Source organism: Paraphaeosphaeria sporulosa (assembly GCF_001642045.1).
Source record: "Paraphaeosphaeria sporulosa strain AP3s5-JAC2a unplaced genomic scaffold CC84scaffold_9, whole genome shotgun sequence".
Lineage (NCBI taxonomy): Eukaryota > Fungi > Ascomycota > Dothideomycetes > Pleosporales > Didymosphaeriaceae > Paraphaeosphaeria > Paraphaeosphaeria sporulosa.
The window spans coordinates 1,243,792-1,265,087 of record NW_017253368.1 but is presented as its reverse complement, the minus strand read 5'-3'; the positions used below and the strand labels follow the sequence as shown (position 1 = coordinate 1,265,087).

The window sequence follows — 21,296 nt, the reverse complement described above, 5'->3', positions numbered from 1 at the left end:
TTCACTACGTACCATAGTTTCTGAATACTGAAGTATTTCGTGCGCTCCATTCAACTTGTTCCAAGCAGCATCGTCAGTCAGTGTTAACCAAAGTCACCGCCAGAACACTCAGCATCAAGCAAACAAAAGCAACACGATGGACGTTCCGCATCAGAGCTCGACCAAACCAAGTCTAGACTCGCTGGGTCGAACACAGGTGTTAAAAATGAAACGGAGCTTTACCTTCATCGCTGGTGTGCTGGAGAAAAACAAAAAGGAAAGATATGAAGCGGCGAACCAGAATTGAACTGGTGACCTTCAGGAACCACGAGTTTGGTGACTGCAGCCCGCTGCTCTACCACTGAGCTACCGCCGCTGAAGTGTTTCGATAGCAAATAAAGTCCCATGGAATAATATATAGCAATTACAGTCGGAGGCGGATGAAGAATGGACTGGGAAGCGGAGCGAAGCTAATGGCAAGGTGGGGCAAAGGGGAAGTGGGGTGTAGCGGGGTCTGGTAAGCGAATACTGTGTAACAAAGGGTTGATAGGCCTGTTATCGATAGCGTTGGGGATTGCCAGATGGGGAGTGTTGGCGATTTGCGACACTAATGGATGATGATGGAAGCAACATGGGGTGAATCATGATATCTGGATTTCCAGGAGCTCGGTAATTTGTGTGAGTGCACTCGGTTGACGGCATCCCTGAGGTCCCGGCATCGCTGGATCACGTGATATTTAGTGTACCTTATCCCCCTCGTCTATTCTCACATCAAATCCCACATACCGCTTCTTTTCCCGTGTAGATTATGCCCATTTTCCAAGCACCGACATCGCGACCATTCCGGCGATCAAGAAAAACATAGCAACACCCGTCCTCAGCATACCCGCAGTCACAAGCCCACCATGCAGCCAATCCCTCGCGAGCATCTCATGGATCCCGACCCACGCCAGGATCCCCGCGCTCAGCGCGTTCAGCGTGCCAATCGCAATCAGCGTCGACGGGTCGCTCCCGTTGAACCTGTCGAGCACGCCGATGCCGATGGCCATGCCGATGGGCGTGACGAGCGTGAAGCTGCTCGCCATGAGGAATTTCACCAGCGTTGAGGCGGCCTGTGGAGGAATCCCGGCGATGCAGGTCCCGAGCGCGAGGCCTTCGAACATTTGGTGGAAGAGGATGACGACGAACAGAGTGATGAAGAAGGCGTCGCCGGAGACGACGAGGGTTATGCCGATGACTTTTCACCGTTAGCTTCTCTCCCAACATAGAAATACGGAGAGGAACATACGTAGCGAGTGGAAGATGATACCTGCTTCCAGCACGAGCACGTTGATTTTGGCATCCGCGTCGCCGTGTAGATCTACGTGCTCGCTGTGGCCGTGGGCAGGGATGACGGCGCTGTTAGCTGGGCTGGCGGTTTTTGCGTCGGCAGTGGGAGCAGCGGTGGCCTCTGTGTCTTGTTCTCCGCCGCGTTTGCTCTGACGCCAGAGGAGGAAGCGCTTGCTGATGTAGTCGACGAGGAAGGAGAGGAAGAGTCCTCCCATAAAGATGGATGCTGTGGTTGCCTCGTAGGGCAGTTCGCCTATGCATTCGTTGCTGAACATGAGGTCGGCGTGGGTGAAGAGCTGTGCCGGATTAGCATGTGTGGTGTATTTGGGATAGGTGGATTGATTGGACCGTACATGCACAAAGGCAGTCGAAATGATGACACCAGTACCGAACTGCTTCGCCGCCACGAAAATCAGACTGCGCTGCGACATACGTGTGAATCGCGTCATGATAATAGGCGCAAAGGCTCCGAGACCGCTGGTCACAAGGATGACGAAGAGCAATCCGAGCCGGAGGGGCTTGTTGTATTCGCGGTCTATCCGTTGGCAGGTAGGCGCTGCTTCTGATTCACTACCGCCAGTGCAGTGTCTAGGAGGATTATTATGAATGGGAGCTAGTGAAAGGGGAGGATAATACTTACGGAATACCGGCATGTTCGTGACAGTGCACTCCTTCATTTGCATCGCCCTCTTCTGTTTCGCCTCCATGTTCATGAGCATGTTCTCCCTCGCTTTCCGTTCTCTCTGCACCTTCGACGACGATTTGGACATCCTCGCCTGCTGAGTTGACACAGTACCTGTGTTGGTTAGCAACGATCCGAGTGCCTGTTAGCTAGACCACTCACGTGCTGCTGCCATGCGAATGGCAATCAGTATACTGTGCCTCAAACTCTTCTGTTGCTGTGGGCCCCACGATTTCGTACTCAGCTGTACCAGCGACACAATATCTGTGTCTGTCAGCGCCCTACAGTCTTTTCATGGCAGCATGAGACCCACTGCACGGTAGAATGAGTGTGACAATCCGAGACAGCAGTGATCGAAGGCGCCGCTGCCGAAGTTGTCGGCGGTGCCGGAGTCGTACTCTGTGCAGCAACACTCGCAGATAGGAAGACCAGGGCGGCTGAAGCCGCAACCCTTGTACCGGAGAGCATTGTATGACGGTGTAACGCTTGAGTTGTTCCTGTAACCGAGTGTCGACTGTTGTAGCTGCACACAAGTAACAGCACGCAGCACCCAATCTTCAAGTCCGAGAATATAAGTCTCCGCTACTGAGTAAACCAATGGAGAAATGCCGTTCTCCGCCCACACCAAGTTGTTCGCGCCAAGCTCAGCGCATACCCTGATGGCCTTCCAAGAACTTGGCGGAAAGAGCTTCATTCGGCCGGACTGCTGTATCCTCTCTTGGGCGGGCCCAAACTTGGCGTTGTCTTCCTACACTGGGGAAATAGTGTCCGCCATTGGGCTTGGAGCTGGGCTTGGCGGTGAATGAGGCGTGGGTATTACTTCAGTGTGGGCCGAGTGGGATGCACTTGGGTGGATACTCGGAGGAGAACCCAAATGCTCTAGTAGGATTGCGTGTCATTGAGTAGATGTGGGAAAAAGAAAGAAAGGTGGGTGGGCTGGGTGGTACATAGGTAATATCGACGGGCTTAGTGCGTAGGCTCAAGGCGGGTGTAAGAGAAATATACAGCCTGGGAAACTGAGATACCGAATATCTACATAAGCAACACCTGGTATAGATTATGCTCTAGGGAAGCGCGTGGCAGTATGCAACAGCGACGAATGCGATTTTCTGGGTTGACGATTGCCCACACTGTCGGCCTCTGCGGGGTCCATTACCTGGGCAGGAAAACCACATTCGTTCGCTCAGGACATCAAGGTACTTTTTTACCGCCACTTTCGCCATCGACTGAGTCTTCCCTGGAATTCTGGCCTTGGCTGGTCATGGTGAGCTTAGTGAATGCCACGCCTGACTCCATGGCTTCCCAACACTTGGCTTGGGTGGTAGGGAAAGACCATCATCGTGGGCAAAAGTAGGAATTGGGAGAACACCTGGCGGACTATCAGTCTCGGCGCGAAAGGTACGTGAATTCACGTGCCCATAGGCAGAGTAGCGTAGATCCATGCTGAAAAGTATAAGAGGTGTTATACCTGCAGCAAGCATCAATCAGCATCGGGTTCATCCACCAACTCAGACTTTCCCACAATCCGCATTCACAATGACTGTCCTTCGATCCGCTGTCCTCCTCTTCGCTGCCTCGGCTGTTGCCTCCCCGGCTCTGCTTCCCCGTCAGGCCAGCACTGTGACCGTTACCGAAGTCGCACCTGCACCAGCTCCTACAGCTACTGCATGGAACTCCGGGGCTGTTGACGAGTTTCCCGTCCACTCTTCCTGTAACGCAACGGAGGCTGCTCAAATCAAGAGGGGCCTTAGCGAGACTATGGCCATGGTGGGACACGCTCGTGACCACATTCTGCGATGGTAAACAATGCTGGATCCACGAAAGCAAGACCGAATAACGAATGATTGCAGGGGCAACTCTTCCGAAATCTACCAGAAGTACTTTGGCAACGCTAGCACGGGTGAGCCCATTGGCTGGTATACCAAGATCGCAGAAGGCGACAAGGCTGGCATTTTGTTCCGTTGTGATAACCCTGATGGCAATTGTGGTCAAGAAGGTGATTTGAACTGAGGTCGCAAATAATGGTGATTACTGACAGGTTCTAGGCTGGGCTGGACACTGGCGCGGTGAAAACGCCACTTCAGAAACAGTCATCTGCCCCCTCTCGTACGAAGTCCGCAAACCTCTTGAGGCACTTTGCGGTTTCGGTTGGGATGTCGCCAACGGCAAAACGAACTTCTACTGGGCGTCTGATCTTCTGCACCGTCTCCTTCACATCCCCAAGGTCGGCGAAGGTATTGTCGAGCACTATGCGGAAGACTACGCCTCAGTCATTGAGCTTGCAAAGACGGAGTCTGAACTGTCTGTAAGGGACAGTGATACGCTGCAGTTGTTCGCGCTTGAGGCGTACGCATACGATGTACGAGATACCCCTTATACAAAATGGCCATGTCTTAGCCATATACGCTCTATGAATGCCCCCGCTCATGTAAATCAACTGAATTTATATCCATAGGTCGCGATTCCGGGTGAAGGCTGTACCGGAAAGTGGACTGCTACGAGCTCCTATGTTGCAAGTGCGACTAGTGCAGCCGCGAGCTTGAGCACTGCAGAGGCTGCGAGCGCGACGAAAACGGCTTCGCCTACTATGAGCGAAGGACCATCAGCGACTTCGGGTGCGCCAGCGGTACGCGATTGAAGTGCTCTTCGACGTTGATCATTGCTGATGGAGATTATAGGAATGCCACACTCACGCGGACGGCGTAGTGCACTGCACCTGAGGAGAACAAGAAGGCCCCCATATATAGACACCATAGGCCGCAATTGTAATGAATGTCCACGTATGACAACTTTTTGTACTTCTTCGGCCTATGAGATGATGTAGGCCACAAATATGGGGCACAGTAGCGACAAGAAAATTGGCTTTTCTGTGGCTATAAGACTTCATGATAGGCTATTAAATTAGAATTATACACCCATTGTAGGGTAAGCCCATCTAGGACACGGTATTCAATAGTTCAGTTTTTGTGTGGCAGCCACTGTGGGGATTTAGGGATCCCACTGCCGCGCTTCTCATCGAACCACCGAGCCTTCACATCAAGCGTAACTTTGGACACCCCGTGCAGACCCAGAAGCGCTTACAGGGTTTGTAAAATACCTTATTCGCAAGTACAATGAGGAAGCCCAGCCCAGAGAGGTCGAAGAGCATATTGACGGATGACTGACCTAGCTGTCAAGCGGTATACCAGTCCCTTCTCTGCGCCGAGGAGGTAATTATCCGTTATTTCGTACATACTTTGAAATGATGAAGAACGCGAGCAGTGATGTTGCCTTACAATATAGCTGATGAATAAACGGTGCGCAGACATGTACAGTCAGTCATTCATTTCGCCGTAGATGTGCCGCGAGCACCACAAGCTCGATTCCGACTGACACATACCATAGTATGCGCTTACTCAACGTTGAAAGTCCAGCAAACCCTACCCCACCAGTTGCGGTGCACCATTCCATACAACATATCCTGAGTGAGAGTGAGAGGAACGTGGGCAATATTATACAATGAGAGTCTGAGTTCAAATGAGACACACATTACCTGCCTCAGGGGAACACAGTGTACTGTCCCAGTGTTCTACTGCTGTTCTGAACTGACATACACTGTGTAGAAACAGAAGTGTGAGAGCCGTGCTTATTTCCAATACTCTCAGTATGGACATGGTCACGACAACAGCATGCTAAAATGCAAGAGCGAGGGAATAAACACCTATGGTTTCAAGGATTCATTCATCTACCATAGGGAGTCATCAAGAAGATTTTTACTATGTAAATTATGTCTGAAGAAAGCTAGTGGCTTGCCGAACTAACGTGAAAAGGGAACATGGATGCCAACAACTTCGTTTGACTGGGTCAAGTGCCTGCTTTGCTGCAATTTCCTAACCATATCAAAATGCGTGGGCATGACGATGGTCCGTGAAAAGCTTCGACCCTATCCTCATGTACTGCGAACCCTCAGATGGGCAGACTCAGTCCGACTTGGGACGTGTCGTTGTGCGGGTCCGCACGGCTGCTTTGACGTACCAGATCAGCAATGCTGTGATTGCCACGTACATCAATACAGAGAAGCCCAGCCCCGAGAGGATCAGGAGAGACGCTTTCTGCCCAATGACCTTACGCAATACTGAAGGTCCGATAAGCGCAGTACGGATACGAAAACGACGCGCGAACTCATGGCGAACACGCTCTGGACCCCACTTCCACATCGCAAGAAGAAGGACGATGAGATGGATGAGTAGCACCGCGAACTCCTGGGGCCAAGACCGTCCGCATATATCTGCAACAAATTCCACACGTATCCAAAAGCTGTGCCATCCAAACGCTCCTGACTTGGGCACTAGAACCGACAAGTGGCAGAGTTCGAATGTCACTATCTGCCTGCCATAGGCGAACAGTACGGCGAATGCGAGCTCGGGTAAAGCCAACATGACCAGGCCCCACATGTTGATAAGCCAGAGCCACAAGGCATATTTGGCGCTGATTGTCTCATCGAGAAGTTCTTTATGATGTTGTGCGAGCGACTGTGCATGATCCGTACGTACGACCTCTTTTGTGCATGCTGCGTTGAACTTGCTATACAGGTGGAGATCTGCCAGAATCATCAACCAGGAAGGGAGGTTTGCGCGGGCTAGGAGACGGATAGGGCTCATACACAGCTGACATTTGCGGATGCCGTGTTCGATCAAACGCTGCAGACACTGATCGCCAATGATATGACCACATGGTTCGAGGCGTATGGGCTTGCAAGGTCGTTCGTGAGGGTCACTGTCCTCATCTTCGTTGAAACTGCGCCAGCAGAGAAGGCATCGCTCGTCGTCGTCGATACCGTCCTCAATTGTGGTGACGTTGTAGGTGTGTAAGCGCGTGGGTAGATGTGCAAGAGCGTGAGTGTAGGCGTCCTCCATGGCGACTGCCTAGGAAGTAGTGGCAGTTGAAATTGCCTGTCGTGGGTTAATTTGGTGCAAAAATTCCTGGTGCCGAAGCTGTCTGCCTTACCAATGCGATCGGCTGTATCTTCGACGGAAACCACCGTTTAACCTCGCTTTGGGAAGCTCTGGCTAACCTGAAGGGAACGGCTGCCTAGTAAACGGTGAGTCTTGCGTATCTGCTACTCTTGAATGTAGAACGTACAGGTTTGGACAAATGCGCCCCGTGGCTTCTTGAGCTTTCGTGCCCTGCCGTGGTCGAGCTAGTAGAAGGCTCACGGTCTCGATGTGGTGAAGCTGAGAGGTAAAGCGGTGTGAAAAGGCTTTATAAATCAGACGTATGGGCTCGAAGTGGGGACAGACTGACCTAAGCTCGCCTAAACGGGCAAGCGGGGTGAAACAACAGATCATGTGCCTCAATCAAATACTACCAGAGCGCAAACCGACAAGCCAGAGGGCTCAGATTTTAGTCTTGGTGAGGCAGGAGCCCATCCCAAGCCTTTTTCTCCATAGGGCTTTGCAAGTTGCAACATTCAGTTAGTCTTGAGCAAGCATCTGGCGCACATTGTAATAAATGGCACTACTGCATACACCCGACAATAACAACAAACCCCAAGCTTTCCATAGAAAAAGGGTTTCTAGATCGTGGCGAGTTGCGTCAATGTACTCACTTTGTTTTGCCCAAAGTAATGGTTTGCGATACTAATTGTAAGGACCTACTCAAGATCAAACGCGCTTTTCGTACACGATTGTTTTGCGACCAAATACTCCGTCACTGCCCCAACCCAGTCTTATAAGAGCACAATTCTCCTGGTGATGATCAATCAGAGCTTTTGCTACGATGTTTCACGATTCGCGAGGCTGCGCCATTGAGACATCATACTGGCGAGTATACTAGAGGCACAATAGACTTGATTATGGCCAGTAGGTAAGTCTTGTTCTCCCCGTCTTCATCTCGTCGCGATGGCGTAAGATGATACTCTGGGATCTGCACTTTGGGTTTCTTTGCCTTGGCAGGGGAAGCTTGCGTTTCGCAGGGCTACCCATCATGTATGTGCTATGAAAGGTGTGCGGTGTGTAAGTCTTGTGATGTGTCATGCTCTAATTATCAATGCTTCTCACTTCAAGACATGCACACGGCCAGGCCTAGCTTTCCGTAGCGCATCAAACCAGGTCGGTTTGGATCGTTTGGGATAGCAGATACGACCAACCGCAGGACCCTCGCAATATAGTCGCGCAAGTGAAGGAGCTTCTATCGAAAGTTGATGTTCATAAAAGGCACACGTTGTATTCAGTACATTGGAAGCGGCGACTCAAAGCGGCTACAAGTCGTCTAATTTGGATAGTATTAGTTCGAATAGATACAGAGTGCATGTTCGACCAACTCGACCTTCATTCGTATATCAGCAATGGTAGCTCGAAGATATCTATATTTCAATCGCGACTATAAAGAATCCCAATGCCATCATACTTTGACTCGCCGTGTACATTCCCTGAGGCCTCAATATAGAAGTGTTCGACATCGTTCGTAGATCTCTATATTAGCTTTCGATATAACTTCCCGAAATAATTTAGACTGGATAATGTGAATCAACATTTCAAAGCTACCATACTGAAGCTACATCTTGTAGGAAGCATTTGAAGCCAGGAGAATAGGCACCTAGAATTTCGAAAGTGGTTCATCAAGACTAACTGAGCACTGTTAGTAAACTCTTGCGAAGCCAGTGAACTATAATCCTGAACCGACGCCACATGGATCATGTCTCAGATCCTTCTTCGGGGGTTGGCAGTACGACTCGAATCTTGGAATACCAGTAATTAACAGCCTATACAGGGCATGTGTGGCCCAAGAGAGCACGATCGCTCTAGAACATAAAACTTTACCCTATTCAGGAACACCTCCTCGTCCTTCTTCTCCTCATCAAGACCAACCTCCCACTCCACCAACCCCAACCCCCTCCGAAGGAGCGCCCGTGAATTCCGCGGATCCTCGGGCCATCCAAACGAAGCAACTATATCAGACCCACATATAGGCTATATTGCGCGTAAAATATGCTTACGAAAAAATCCCCAACAACCCCCACACCCATTGGCCCGGATAAAAAAACATTAAATCATCTCAGGCGCGCCCACGCGCGATCCTGGGCTCGACTCCGCAGCGTGGCGTCGTTCATTTTCGCGCGGTGAGGATTCGCTTTTCACCTAGTTTGCGCACTTTGCGCGTTCGGATTCGGATGGCCTGACCACAACGGTCGTATGTGCGATTCGGTTTTGGTATGTATTGAGCAGGGCCATCTAAGCGACCCCGTCGCATCGCGCAATGCTTGGTGACGGTCTCACTAGGCACGCGACGTACGCTAGTTGCCTGCATCAATTCATCGCTTGCGTCGCTTACGCAAAGCGGGCGACGGGCCTGGGACGGGTTTCCTCCTTGCAGCGTGGCTCCTTCCGTGTTTACACAGCGCGATCGGCAGAGGCAATTATTGATTCTCGGCGGAGGATCCCAGATCCGCTGTAGCGGAGGGACAGGCAAGAAGAGGCGATTTTGACGGTGACAGGCGCTAAGATCTGCATAAGTCGATCTTAGCGTGTCCCTACCCGTGGCTTGGGAAGGTGCGGAGCACGTGAAGAAGTAGAGTTTGTTGAGAATGAAAGTTCCACTCTGCAGCGTCGTCTACGCTAGAGATCAAATGAAGCGTTGAGTCTGATTTGGATGTGCATGTATTGAATTGGCGCCACAACAATCTACCAAACCAAGATTGCTACTGCTGCAAGTGATCACTATGGTTTCCGATTTGGAGTTCGCATCTGACCACTTTCTTAGTTACAATCGGCACTATTCCGTTAGTGTTTGCCCGTCCGGTCACGGGAGTGACCCGGGCACATTAGCTTTTACAGGCATTCTGGCCATGCTGAGAATGTGCAGTCCCACGACAAAGTCTAGCGAGACATCATATCACTACTCGAAAAACCTCCCTCGTACCGGCTTCTATTTTGGCTGTACTGAACTCTGGTTTGCAACGACTGGGTACGAGGAGATCTACTCAGGAACCATTGTTCGCACGTTGTAAGTACACGAGGTGGATATGAATAGCTTGTTTGCCACTTCTTCGTTTATAATTACCAGGGCAAGGCCTTGAAAACGTGGAATAGAGGGGTGGTTTGCCACTGCTGCATTACTAACCCTGTGACTCACGTGTGAGGGAAGTTTGTCAGGTCAGGCATTTGGAAGGAAAATCCCCAACGGCGATCGCGTCTCAGCCAATATTGCTTGCGGCGAAGGCGTTTTGTCTATAATAAACGAGATGTGTACATAGCCCGTCAGGAGGGGTACCATAACGTCATATGGATGTAGAGGCAACAAGGGCTGCTCCTAGCCAGGCAGATGCGAACAAGCTGCAGGGACAGTAGAGAACCCAAAGCAATTGAAAACCGTTCGAAGAAATGAAGCTATGTGGCAAAGAACCTCCTACCTGGATGGTGGGAATCGCTCCAAGGAGAGGGTAGAAGTTGACGAAGATGTTCCGTAGCTTCCGAGGCGAGCAGACGGAGAACGGCTGGTAGACTGGCGCAGAGAGGTTGAGCCAATCGTGGGTGTAGCCCGTGCCGGCTGAGTTATTATGGATATTAAGGCCGGGTAGGGCTGGCTTCCGGCCACTGTGTGGTCGAACGAACCTCAGCGGCGAAAGTGACCGTCAGCTGCATTCTCGGTACCGCAGTTCGGCAAGGCAGAGCGAAAGTAACTGGCTCCTTTGCACTCGACGTGTCTCGCTCTGACCGGTCTCCTCTCTGTACCTTGCACGTCTCTGCAGATGCAGTATGTGGAGTCGAGCGCGCCCCGAACCGACCTGCTCTCCTCCACCTGTGGACCCGAGCCTACTCTCATGCGGCTTCTTCCACATCAATATCACACCGATCCCTGCCCTCGCGTCTGCAGGCGCAAAACAATGGGCAAGGGAGCAGCCGTAGAGGTGGACATCGCCTCTGCGCTGAGGCGAAGGAGTGTGCGTGTGCGGCGGCACCCGGGTATTATAAACCAGGTTCATATTTCATTCGTTGAATGTGGAACATCCATGGTGGGCGCCGCTATATCGAGGAACAGACCAACGATAAGTCAGTACCAAACACGGAAAGTCGATAACATCGTGTGTTAACATAGCGCGACAAGTCGCATCGATAGCTCGAAGTTTCCATCTCTTAAATATAATGTGGAGGTTATAGAAACAAAGCCAAATTTGACTACAGCCGAGAGTGAACGACAGTATTCGATATGCTGGCAGTGAGGATCGAGAAGGTGAGGACTGTCGTGATGAGCGAGGCGGAAAGCGAATATCGGTACCCAACAGGAACTTTCCGCGCTTGCTGTTCCTCCCGCGAAGGAAGGCTACCCACCGAATGTAGAAAGTGCGCTCGATTCCTTACCAAGGTGGTCAGAACGGGTTCTTCGCGAAGAGCAGCTGCTGAGATACCCACTTTGCCAAGAAGGGTCACCTTCGGACGCCTCTCTGGCGGGACCGGAGCATCAACGTGAAAGTTTAGAGAGTGCGCGTGGTGAACGCCTCACCGCAATTGCAAGCCTAAGACTCGAAATCGGTAACACTTTTTGGTGATGGTTGCTCGCCTGATGTGGCCTCAGAGATAGTTTTATGATTTGTACTTTGCGAGACGCGAAAAGTGCATGCGCGCAGGTAATACTGTTGTCGCTTCGCAACACCGCTGTGTGACGATGAAGAACAAGATGCCTCAGGTGGCCTGAGATATCGTAACCGAAGGCAGTAAAACTTACGCGGTCCTGATTCCCAGGCACGAAAGGTCTTAAGATGGGGGAAATAAGTTTCAGATATTAGCACGCGTTGCGTAAGCCTGTGCTTGAACCACACCAGAAGAAGCCGCGGAGAGTTTTGCAAGCGTGGGGTCGAGTAGCATAAAATTATATAGAGATTCTTTCTGAAGAAATACCTACATAATTTGTTGAGTTGTCCTGACACTTTAGTTTAGGGTGTGAACAACGCTATTTAGATGCTCCTGCACCTTCAGCGGTTGGCGAATGGTAGCGATTTAATCCCACGTAGATGGATTATGTATTCCGGGAGACTGGGTATTACAATTACATTAGGGCCGATATTCGCCTGCAGTTGTTGTGTTTTACGCCATATAGATGCTCTGAGAAAATAGTTCTGACAGAAGGTATATGAAACGCAGCGCCTAGACAAGTACGCGCGGTCGGGCTGTGAAGCCAGTGAGTCACAGTCTAAGAATATGATCAATAAGGAGAGTAATGCATGAATAGCAAGAAATTGTTACCGCTTGTGAGTATGCGGCACAATGAAACAGCAAGAAATAGTAGTACAAGGGAAGGTCCAAAGCAAGCTCTCGCACCAACACACACTCAAATTCCACACAAATACAGGGTATCTCTATCATCCTTTTTCTAAACACACTTGGGGTCCATTGCATATGCTGAAACTGAGCTTGAAGTTGTTGCTTTCCACTTTCTCGGTGCTATTGTCGGCATGGCCATGCCCTCTTTGCGACTGTGAGCGGCAACATACATGTTTCTGAAGTGTGACTGCCTCCATTCAGCATTGCCCATTATGCTTTATCGGTTACGCGTTCCATTGGCTAATTCGAAGAGGATCTGCCGGTGCAGACTCGGTGCTTCAACGAGTGTAGTGAATCGAAGGGAAAATTCGTTGTACGTCGTAGAAGAAAGGCGATTATAGTATGATCCGTGAGGGTTTCTTCATACGCAAAGGCGCGTGTAGGTGTGACCAGCACAATCCCCAGGCTTAGACTTCCCGCTGCCATTAGATCACAAGGGCGTCTTGAAACTCGTCGGCCAGTCATTGGTAAGGAGGATTCGGATCGTTCGACTGGAACGAAGGCCCGGCATCGCTGGAACCAGCTGCGCCAAGCTGCGATTGGGTGTACGCAGTGTCATCCTCCTCAATCACCTCGCCAGTTTCCAACTCATGCGCCTTGTCTCGGCATGCCGTCGGAGAGAAGCCGCTCCCGACTTTTGAGGCAATGATCCTCCAACGGTCGTTCTCATACTCGTGCATGGCTGTGCGAAGCTTCTGGATCTGTGTATCCCCTTTAGGTTAGCACCGCCGACATTGTGGGCGCACGACTCGACGTCTTGCGTTTCAGGACAGCACTCACCATCTCATCCGTCCAGACAGTTGTCTTTGCTTTGAGCTTCGTGCAATATCGTACTTGCAGAGTACCAGAACTCCGTCCTGGAAAGAAATCGGCAATCTGCTTCCAAGCGAGGTTTTTCTTTTCTTTGAGATCGACGAGTAGCTGGTCGTCCTCTGGCGTGAACTTGAGCTTGGGACCGCGTGGCCGTGGTGCTGGCGCTGGCATTCCGTCCTGACCAACAACATTGGGAGGGCCGTGAGGCTGCGCCGGCGAAGGTGGTGCGCCCTCCATACGGATCCGCTTGTTAGAGGAAGGGCCTTGGTTGGGGAGATGATGGTGATGGTGGGTTGGCGCCGCAGCGGATTGCGGAGTTTGGTGTTGTTGAAATGGCTGGAGGGAATATCCTGGGTGGGATGGCGGGACTTGTATAGAGCCAGGCGCATGCGCGTAGGGGTCGGGTTGCTGTTGCGCCATAGGATTTGGAAGATCTAACTGTTGAAGGTGCTCCTCGGCACGACTGCGCTTGCGACTTTGCGCGGCCTGCTGCGGGGTTTGCGGGTAGCCCACATCGTAAGAGGAAGGGGAGGGGTGCGACATCGAGGGATGGCGCAGAAGGTGATGCGACTGATGGAGTGGTGGATGTGCCTCGATATCTGTGTACGCGGGGTGATGTGCGCCAGCATGCTGGAGCGTTTGAGACGGACGTGGCTGCAGCTGGTGGTAGTAGCCCGCAGGCAGGCTTCCGTAGGGATGATGGAGGACATGATGTGGATGTTCGACGTTTGACGTCGGAATAGAATGTTCCTCGCCGGAGTCGCCTGGGACGCTGTAGTCGAGGAAATGGCCTCGGGAAGGACTCGCCAGTGTTGCGAATATGCATGGAGACTACCAGAGCTAGCTTGCTCTGGCAGGCCGCCGCAGTGAGACCTGAACCAGAAAGGATGACCAGTTTGAGGTGCGCGGGTGCGCCTCGGAAGGTACGCGTTTGGGGTAGGTTCGTGTTTTGTTATATCAAATGTTGTAGCAGGTAAGGCCCGGAGAGACGCGCCATCAGCCAGCCAGCAAAATCTTATCGCGTGTGTTAAGCGTTGGGATGCCCGGATATAGCCTTGGAAAAGCTAGTAGTGCTCGAGGTACAGACGGGTGCGCTCTGCATTATAACATGTTGCTCGCGCAAGATAGGAGGGCAAGCATTGTAGGAAATTTCGGGCAGTTCTGTGCCTTCTAAAGCCCTTGTCCCTTCTAAGCCTGTGCGATTGCCACACGGACTCTGTGTCCAAGCACGAAAGACACATGGGCCTTCCCTCGAGACGGTCCTGGCAAGCCTCAGCGGGATTCTACGTCAAGCACAATGCGGTGATCAACCAGGGCAGCAGATTGGCGCTAGATCTGGAGGGTACTCGCAAGGGCATGTACACAGACGCGCACCGCGGGTCCGTGTTGTGAGTGGCTGACAGCGCAAGATTGAAGACAGCGGTCCCTCCCAGGTGGCGGGGGAGGGGTGACCGTGGTAGCGCGGTCCTCCTTCTAGAATGCACAGAGAAGATCTCCAGCGCCGTTGCTCTGCTGCACGCGCGATCCTGGGCGTCCAAGCGTAGTGGCTAGGAGCAGACGCATGAAAGATCATTCCGAACCGGCTAGCCAGCGCAGGGGAAGATGAGAAGTTCCCAAAGCAGCGCCGCCACCTGGTCGACCACCGTATGGTAGATTGATGCGACGACAGGCGAAGCGGCGAGCGTAGAGCGCAGGACGGGCGGGTCGGCGGGCGTCATGCTCAAGTCTCGTGAAGTCTTCGCTGCCGCCGTGCCTGCCGTGTGTTGGCGCCTGACTCCGGCGAACTCTGACGCCTCCGAAGTCTGGCAATGCTAAGGAGTGCTAAAGAGCCTTCATGCCCTGAGCGGCAAGCTTCCGACGCGAAAGCAAAGACATGCCGGCAATGGAAGCGTAGCACCCGCCTGGAAACCGTCGGCAGGCTGGTGATTCCCTGACACAGGCATCATCAGCCCATGCAATGCTGTTTCAGGCGCTACATATAGCAACCCTGGTCCTATATTCCCCGTCAGATCGACGGTGGACGCAATGGGTCATGACGCACAAAGGCGCAGCAAAGCAAGAAGGCTACAGCATCAGCAACGTGGTGGCGACGGGAGATGGGCAGATGGGCACTGCAACAGAGTATTGGATGGTTTCACATCACAATGGAGTGAAGCGTTGCGAGAGAATGCACAAGCGAGGCGCGGGCCTCAGGCGAGTGGCTGGTGTGGGGCTTGGCGTCGAGGATGTGCTCGCCCGTGGTGCCGCATTCACTCGACTGCATAGTGCGAGCAGACAAGATGAAAAGGACGTCGCGCGCAGCTCATCGCAAAGGAACGCAGCAGTCGCCTGTGTTGCGAGTCGCACTCGCACAGCGCATCCCACTTCCGGGCCAACACCGAGCAGCTGTCACGAACGTGCACGTGACTGTGCGCAATCTGGTCTGCGCGCGCCCTGTGGAGCATCCCACCGCAGGCCGGGGTTTCCTTGCGATGCCCGTGACGGTACGTACTGAAGCGGCGCCTTGGTGTTGTGATACCGATGCGCCTTGCTGGACATGTCTACTCGACCAGCTTGCCTGCATTAGCCAGCCATTTAGGCTGAGAGGTGGACGTGAGAGGCATGTCGGCACGCTTTCACCTACGGCGCACGCTCGATTTGAAGCTCGCTCCGTATTGCATCACCCGTCACGCGGCACCGAAGTCGCTGCCGAAGCAGGGACACATGCCGCGACACCGTACCGCGTCTGGCCCAAGTTCAATGGTGTTTTCGTTTCGTTCCTGGGTGACATGTCCAGCTTGGTCGACGTGGTTGTTCCTGGCATCCTTCACAGATCCACATGCACAAGCCCGGGTCGGTTCGACATCCCAGCCGCCAACCGCCTGCCGCCCGCCATCACCGTTACGCGAACGCATCGACAGCGCAAGCGTATAGAAACGTTGGATTTGCCTCATTGGTCCCGCGAGCCGTGCGCAGGCCATTCCGTCGACGGCGCTGCAGACCATGGACCGCCGAGGCAAGAGAGGTCGGCTGCGTGCAGCAGCCACAGCCAACGACGCTCCAAAAGCAAAGCAAAGCAAAGCAAAGCAAAGCGATCGACGAACGACAAGAGGCCATCTCGGCAGCGGATGCCTGCCTGTCGAAATGGTTGTTGCATGCATCCGAAATAGACGCGAAGGTGTTGAGAGGGGGAAAAAAGAACTTATATTCGACCAATAACTGCCGAACAGCAATCCCAAGACCCGGAAACACTGCATCGAGTTACATCGAGATAACCCCAGATTTGCCCCAGGTTCGCCTCCGACCCGAGCAGGCCTCTCGCTACGTCTCGCATACGAATCTGCACCCAGATTAATCCTCCGAATCCCTTGAGCCGAGAAGAGCAGCGAAACTCCAAGGAGAGAACACGATGAATCTTTTTTGACCCAAAATTCCTGGAAACCCCACCTTTGGCGACAGTGTTCAAAAGACCCCGGCCAGATATGCGGTCGGACACGGGGCCCTGTGTACACCCACCATGCGTCAAAAACAAAGACACAACTCAAAGAGAATTGGTATCATACGTAAACCCGCAGCGCTAAGAATCCGGGACGATGCAAACCGTGTCGTTTGGGAGACCGCAAACCCTTAGACTCTCCCGCCAAAGTGCTCCTTCGCATACTGCTCGCATGCCTGCCGCCAGTCAGTCGGCGCTCTTCTGCATCATGGTTATCAGGCTCAAGTCGAACTTACCTTTGCCGGCTTGCCGACCTTTTGGCCAACAACTTTCCATTTGTTCGCATCGTACTCCTTAATCGCAGCCAGTAGTTCTGCACTCTGTTTCTGTCTAGTTAGCCTATGCACGATGGGATATACGTCTGTTGCTTGAAACGCAAGCCCGGGACCCACCTCGTTTTCCCCAAACTCGGCATAGTGCATATCCTGCAGTGGTTGTGATCAGTAGAGGTCAGTACGCGATGGGCAACAGCGACAACAGACCTTGTACCAGTGTTTCTTAACGCTTCCTTCCGTTCGTTGAGGAAATGTCTGAGTCGGAGGACAGGTCAGCATGGCATTCCTCCTGACTGATCGCACTCATTCCTGAGCGGAGCTAGTCACAACGGGCGTCTTGCAGAATCAGCGGGATCTATACCTTTGCTATCTCACTCCAGCTGTGGCCAGCGTCTCTCATCTGCTTCAGCCTCTGCTCCTCTGCAGGCGTCCACGGTGTGTTGGTCCGGCTCTTCTTTGCCTTTGGTTCCAGCGCAGGTGCTTCAGTATCGGCGGCATGCGGCGGCTCTACATTCTCTGCCGCGCCTGCCGTTGTTGAGGCGTTCGCCATCTGGTCGGACGAGTCCTTGATGCTCACTGACTTGCGCTTGCGTGCACCGGCCGGCGAAGGCGGTTGCGTTGCCGGTACGGAGGATTCTTGCGGCGCCGTGATGGCGGGTTGGATCTTGGGCAGTTCGGCGGACGGGACGAGCGAGGTGTTCTGCTGCGTGCTTGCCACGATGGGCGAGGGCTTCAGACTGCGCTTGGAGGCCGGTGAAGTGCTGTGGAAGGCAGCGCGTACTACGTCAGCGAGCGCACGGTGATGGTGAAGGTGAATGCGCTGTGAGTATCCAGTGCACAGAGCTCAGACCAGGCTAGGGCAGGCAGAGCTGTGTTTAAAGGCAGACTCACGACATGTTGCGCAGCTCTAGCAGCGTATTTGTGGTTCACAACGAGCCTATAGAGCGAGGGCCAGCTCTGGCTAGAATGACAGACCCGCACTCAGAAGGGAGGACACGAGGGTGCGTGAAGGGATTTGATCATCATGATATTCACAGGCAGATCGCGCCCGGGAGCGAGCGCTGATCAGTACATGGAGATACAAAAGGGTCAGGCTGGCTCAAAATGGGCGAATAAGGACAGAGGAGGAAGCATGGCTGGGGAGGACGACCAGGATACTTGGGGTTCTTAGCCAGATGCCGGCCAGCTGGAGTACAGTTCAAGTACCTGGTACCTTGACGTAGGTGTACCTAGTGTGAGTGAGCGAGTCTCTATACATAGCAGGACACGGCAGAGGAGAAAGCGGGGTAGCCTCCTCCTGTATGAATTAGGTGGCTTTCCAGCTGCTGCGACAAAGCAAGCGGGGTGCAGACAGCGCGTGACGACCTCGTGCATGAAGTAGACCAACGGCGAGGCGGGGTCTCAGATGGTTCTGGGTACGGGCAGAGCCCGCAGCGGAGGACCGAGACCGCGACCGCTGGCGTAGAGAGTCCCAAGGTCGCGCTTCCGCCGTACACACCGGTGGCCGTCGAACGGCGGAGTGGTGATGCTGCCATGTTGGTGGTGAGGAGACATGTGAGCCCGCGATGCAAGTGGCGCATGCACCGGTCGCTGCTTCGCTCCGTGACTTGCGCCTGCCACTAGCATCGGTGTGGGGAGACCAGGCAGCCAGCGCTCGTTGTCACGGTGCACTACACTCCACACCACGTCGCGATGAGCATCACGACAACCTCAGGGCCACCAATGATGTCGCCCATGTCGAGATTGCCTCTAATTATCCAGCTTTCACCGCTGCCAGCATTCAGCCATACCCTGCGTCCGCGATGGGCGAGGTCCCCGTCCTTCGCTGATGGAATGCAGCATATCGCACGCGCGCGACACATCCAGCAAAAGCCTGCCTGGGCCTGGGTACTGACGATGAACCACAAACAATGCTGTTTCTCGCTCTACCCCGCCGGACGCTCTTTGTTATGAAGTTTGGCTCTGCGCTGGCGCGTTTCGAGCCGCCAAGCATCCCTCAAACAATCAAGGTAGCGCTCGCGTCTCAGGTGGCTGCGAACCGCTCAACTGCCACATCTTGAGCCCACCGCCGCGAGCCTGGCTCGCGGCCGCTGTCATGGAACAGCTGGGACGGAACATCTTCATCGTCATGCTCTGGGCGGATCGCAGCGCTTCCGAGCCTCTTTGTTTCGCGCGTCTCACAGCGTCTGCAATGCTTCGTTGTACGCGTGGTCATCCTGACTACGTAGCGCCTTGTCCTCAGCTTCACTTTGCGCCTTTTCTCCACGAACTTCGTCGACGATGGCTGCTGCTGCCATCTAGTTCATCTCTGTGTACGCCGTCGCCCTGCGGACACGACTAAACGATCAACCTTACTGCGCACGGCTCCCCCTGGCGCCTGTCACCCCTTCTTTTCAGTTAGCGCCCGTGGTTGACGGACCTCCGGGTGCGCTTGTTTCCTCCCTTAAACACTCTGTCAAACGTCTCGCTTCGCCAACACGACCGCACGTCCCCCGCTCTAACGCGCCGAGTTTTGAAACTGCCTCTGCTATTCCTCAAACATGCGACAGATTCATGCATCTCGGTCAGTCTCTCCGGCATCCAGATCTTGCTCAGACTGTCGTCCTATCCCTTTCAAGCTTAGCATGTCTCGTGTCAAGGGTTTTCCAAACATTTGGGCGTGGAACGCCGACATGCACCACGGCGACGATCAAAACGTAGCTGCAGGATTGGGGTTTGAAAACGCTGCTAACATCAGAACCTGCCACTCTAATCAGCCATGCCGCCTGCTGGCCCGGGAACCGTCGGTTTCTTGTCACTGACCTGACTCTATATCTTGTCGGATGCCCCATGATTTCCAGGCATTCAACCGCAACTGTTCCAACGGGTCGTCTTTGTTTTCTCTTCGCAGCCTTGTAATTACTTTCTTTTACTCCCCACTGGTTGGGCTGCCTTACACTCTTTAATCAACATTGCTGAGCAATTACTCCGTGTACCTTACACACTTGTAATACATTCTTTCACGAGCCAGCCTCGACGACAACCGGAAGACATCACTCCAACGAGTTCACGATATCCTCACTCAAATCACCAGTCTCTACACCAACATTGACAAACATACCCTACTCATACATACTCAACATACCCAACATGCTTCACCATCAGCCTCAGATCCTCTCGCCGCTTGCCGAGATGGACACCCACAACTCCAACTCCAGCCTCCGAGCACGTAAGATGTCTGCCGGTGGCAACAGGTCTTGGTCTGAAGAAGAGGTAATTCTGACTATCCGCAACTACGCCAATAGCTTCTAACAGGACTAGGAAAACTACCTTTTGCAGACACGCATGCAGAAGATGCCCTACAAGCACATTGCTGCACACCTGAAGAAGACTGAGTTGGCATGCCGTCTGCATTACCACCAATTGTCGCACGGTAGCCATCGCCGTAAGCGCACCTCATCTGTTTCTTCGTCGACTTCGTGCAGCTCTGCCGGCCAGTCTACGTCTTACCAGATGGCAGTGGACAATGATGCATACTCTCCATCATCCCGCCACGGCTCACCCATGAGCTACAATGGCGGTAGCCCGCACATGAGAGCCGCTTCGATTGGCAACTCGCCCGGTCGCAACCAGCACAAGATCCTGCTACCCAAGCCGCGTCCCATGACTCCACGCGAATCTCCTGAGCCCCACAACATGCTCCGCATCAACACTGGCGTTGCGCACCAGCCCAAGGTTGTCGACACAGACCGTCTCCGTGCAATCTACGAAGCCCGCCGTCAACAGTTCTGGGCTACTATTGCCGCTGACTATGGCGCTGATGTCTCTCCGGCTCAGTTGGAGGAGATTTGGCGCTCTGGTTCCAGCTCGGTCCGCCCACCCACCCCGGATGCCTCTCCCGACGGCAGCATTATGCACAACCTTGCGCTGAAACCTTCGCCCTTCACCTATGCCTCGCCGATCAGCAGTGATGCCGGCAAGCAGTTTGGCGCCATGAACATCAGCGCTGTTTCTGCCCCCGAGCGCATGCCCTACGTTTTGCCCATGCCGGTTCCGTCTGTTGCCCGACCGAGGGCTGGTACGTGGAGCTCTGCTCCTCGGGATAACATGCCCATTGCGAGCCTGTTGACGGAAGACAAGCACCCCCGTGCTCACTAGACGAGGCTGCAGAGGTTACAACACTTCGGACGCTTTTACTTTGACCTTTTGAAAGAGTTTTCTTCTTACTTTCGTTTACTCCTATTTTACACTACTCCTTTAGTGGAATCTATTGGTTGAGGCGTGTCCATATCGGTCACAGACGATTAGTCGTCGGTCTTTTACACGGGCCAAGGAGTATCATAGGCGGGTTTCAATTTCTTCAAAACCAAAACTCCAAGGGGGCACAGTTGTGTTAGCGGTGCGGTTACAGCCAAAGCAGCAAAAACAATTGAAAATTGACTTGGCCAATGAGTGCCACCCTTTAT

General features: G+C 53.2%; 8 protein-coding genes and 1 non-coding gene across 9 annotated transcripts; 4 read left to right on the top strand and 5 right to left on the bottom strand.

Annotated features, from left to right (window-relative positions):
- Nucleotides 1–267: 267 nt before the first annotated feature.
- On the bottom strand, nt 268–355 carry CC84DRAFT_t83. Its single transcript has one exon. It is a non-coding gene; the product is annotated as a tRNA-Cys (tRNA).
- Nucleotides 356–769: 414 nt separating this feature from the next.
- On the bottom strand, nt 770–3,286 carry CC84DRAFT_1198501 (Zip-domain-containing protein; the record flags this gene model as incomplete). The annotated part of the gene is made up of 7 exons (XM_018181570.1): nt 770–1,216; nt 1,268–1,604; nt 1,662–1,896; nt 1,949–2,104; nt 2,153–2,254; nt 2,304–2,441; nt 3,282–3,286. The coding sequence occupies 7 exons, from the start codon at nt 3,284–3,286 to the stop codon at nt 786–788; spliced, it is 1,404 nt and encodes a 467-aa protein (XP_018032700.1). The 3' UTR covers nt 770–785.
- A 240-nt stretch (nt 3,287–3,526) lies between these two features.
- On the top strand, nt 3,527–4,628 carry CC84DRAFT_1099324 (zincin; the record flags this gene model as incomplete). The annotated part of the gene is made up of 4 exons (XM_018174819.1): nt 3,527–3,789; nt 3,841–3,986; nt 4,036–4,349; nt 4,446–4,628. 4 exons carry the CDS (start codon nt 3,527–3,529, stop codon nt 4,626–4,628), a joined length of 906 nt encoding a protein of 301 aa, XP_018032699.1.
- A 1,321-nt stretch (nt 4,629–5,949) lies between these two features.
- On the bottom strand, nt 5,950–6,885 carry CC84DRAFT_1220669 (uncharacterized protein; the record flags this gene model as incomplete). The annotated part of the gene is made up of 1 exon (XM_018183190.1): nt 5,950–6,885. One exon carries the CDS (start codon nt 6,883–6,885, stop codon nt 5,950–5,952), a length of 936 nt encoding a protein of 311 aa, XP_018032698.1.
- Nucleotides 6,886–12,151: 5,266 nt separating this feature from the next.
- CC84DRAFT_1009346 (uncharacterized protein) lies at nt 12,152–12,608 on the top strand. The gene has a single exon (XM_018173358.1). The coding sequence runs from the start codon at nt 12,232–12,234 to the stop codon at nt 12,466–12,468; it is 237 nt and encodes a 78-aa protein (XP_018032697.1). The 5' UTR covers nt 12,152–12,231; the 3' UTR covers nt 12,469–12,608.
- A 141-nt stretch (nt 12,609–12,749) lies between these two features.
- On the bottom strand, nt 12,750–13,644 carry CC84DRAFT_1220668 (uncharacterized protein; the record flags this gene model as incomplete). The annotated part of the gene is made up of 2 exons (XM_018183189.1): nt 12,750–12,989; nt 13,069–13,644. 2 exons carry the CDS (start codon nt 13,642–13,644, stop codon nt 12,750–12,752), a joined length of 816 nt encoding a protein of 271 aa, XP_018032696.1.
- Nucleotides 13,645–15,126: 1,482 nt separating this feature from the next.
- On the top strand, nt 15,127–16,250 carry CC84DRAFT_1179253 (uncharacterized protein; the record flags this gene model as incomplete). The annotated part of the gene is made up of 2 exons (XM_018180401.1): nt 15,127–15,307; nt 15,367–16,250. 2 exons carry the CDS (start codon nt 15,127–15,129, stop codon nt 16,248–16,250), a joined length of 1,065 nt encoding a protein of 354 aa, XP_018032695.1.
- Nucleotides 16,251–16,707: 457 nt separating this feature from the next.
- CC84DRAFT_1220667 (uncharacterized protein) lies at nt 16,708–19,148 on the bottom strand (the record flags this gene model as incomplete). Its single annotated transcript, XM_018183188.1, has 6 exons — nt 16,708–16,752; nt 16,813–16,896; nt 16,969–17,001; nt 17,059–17,106; nt 17,213–17,612; nt 19,033–19,148. 6 exons carry the CDS (start codon nt 19,146–19,148, stop codon nt 16,708–16,710), a joined length of 726 nt encoding a protein of 241 aa, XP_018032694.1.
- An 832-nt stretch (nt 19,149–19,980) lies between these two features.
- CC84DRAFT_1099268 (uncharacterized protein) lies at nt 19,981–20,988 on the top strand (the record flags this gene model as incomplete). Its single annotated transcript, XM_018174816.1, has 2 exons — nt 19,981–20,103; nt 20,152–20,988. The coding sequence occupies 2 exons, from the start codon at nt 19,981–19,983 to the stop codon at nt 20,986–20,988; spliced, it is 960 nt and encodes a 319-aa protein (XP_018032693.1).
- Nucleotides 20,989–21,296: the final 308 nt, after the last annotated feature.

Excerpts from the sequence above, each read along its gene's own strand:
- CC84DRAFT_1009346 (XM_018173358.1), top strand. The coding sequence starts at position 12,232 with ATGAAACAGCAAGAAATAGTAGTACAAGGGAAGGTCCAAAGCAAGCTC.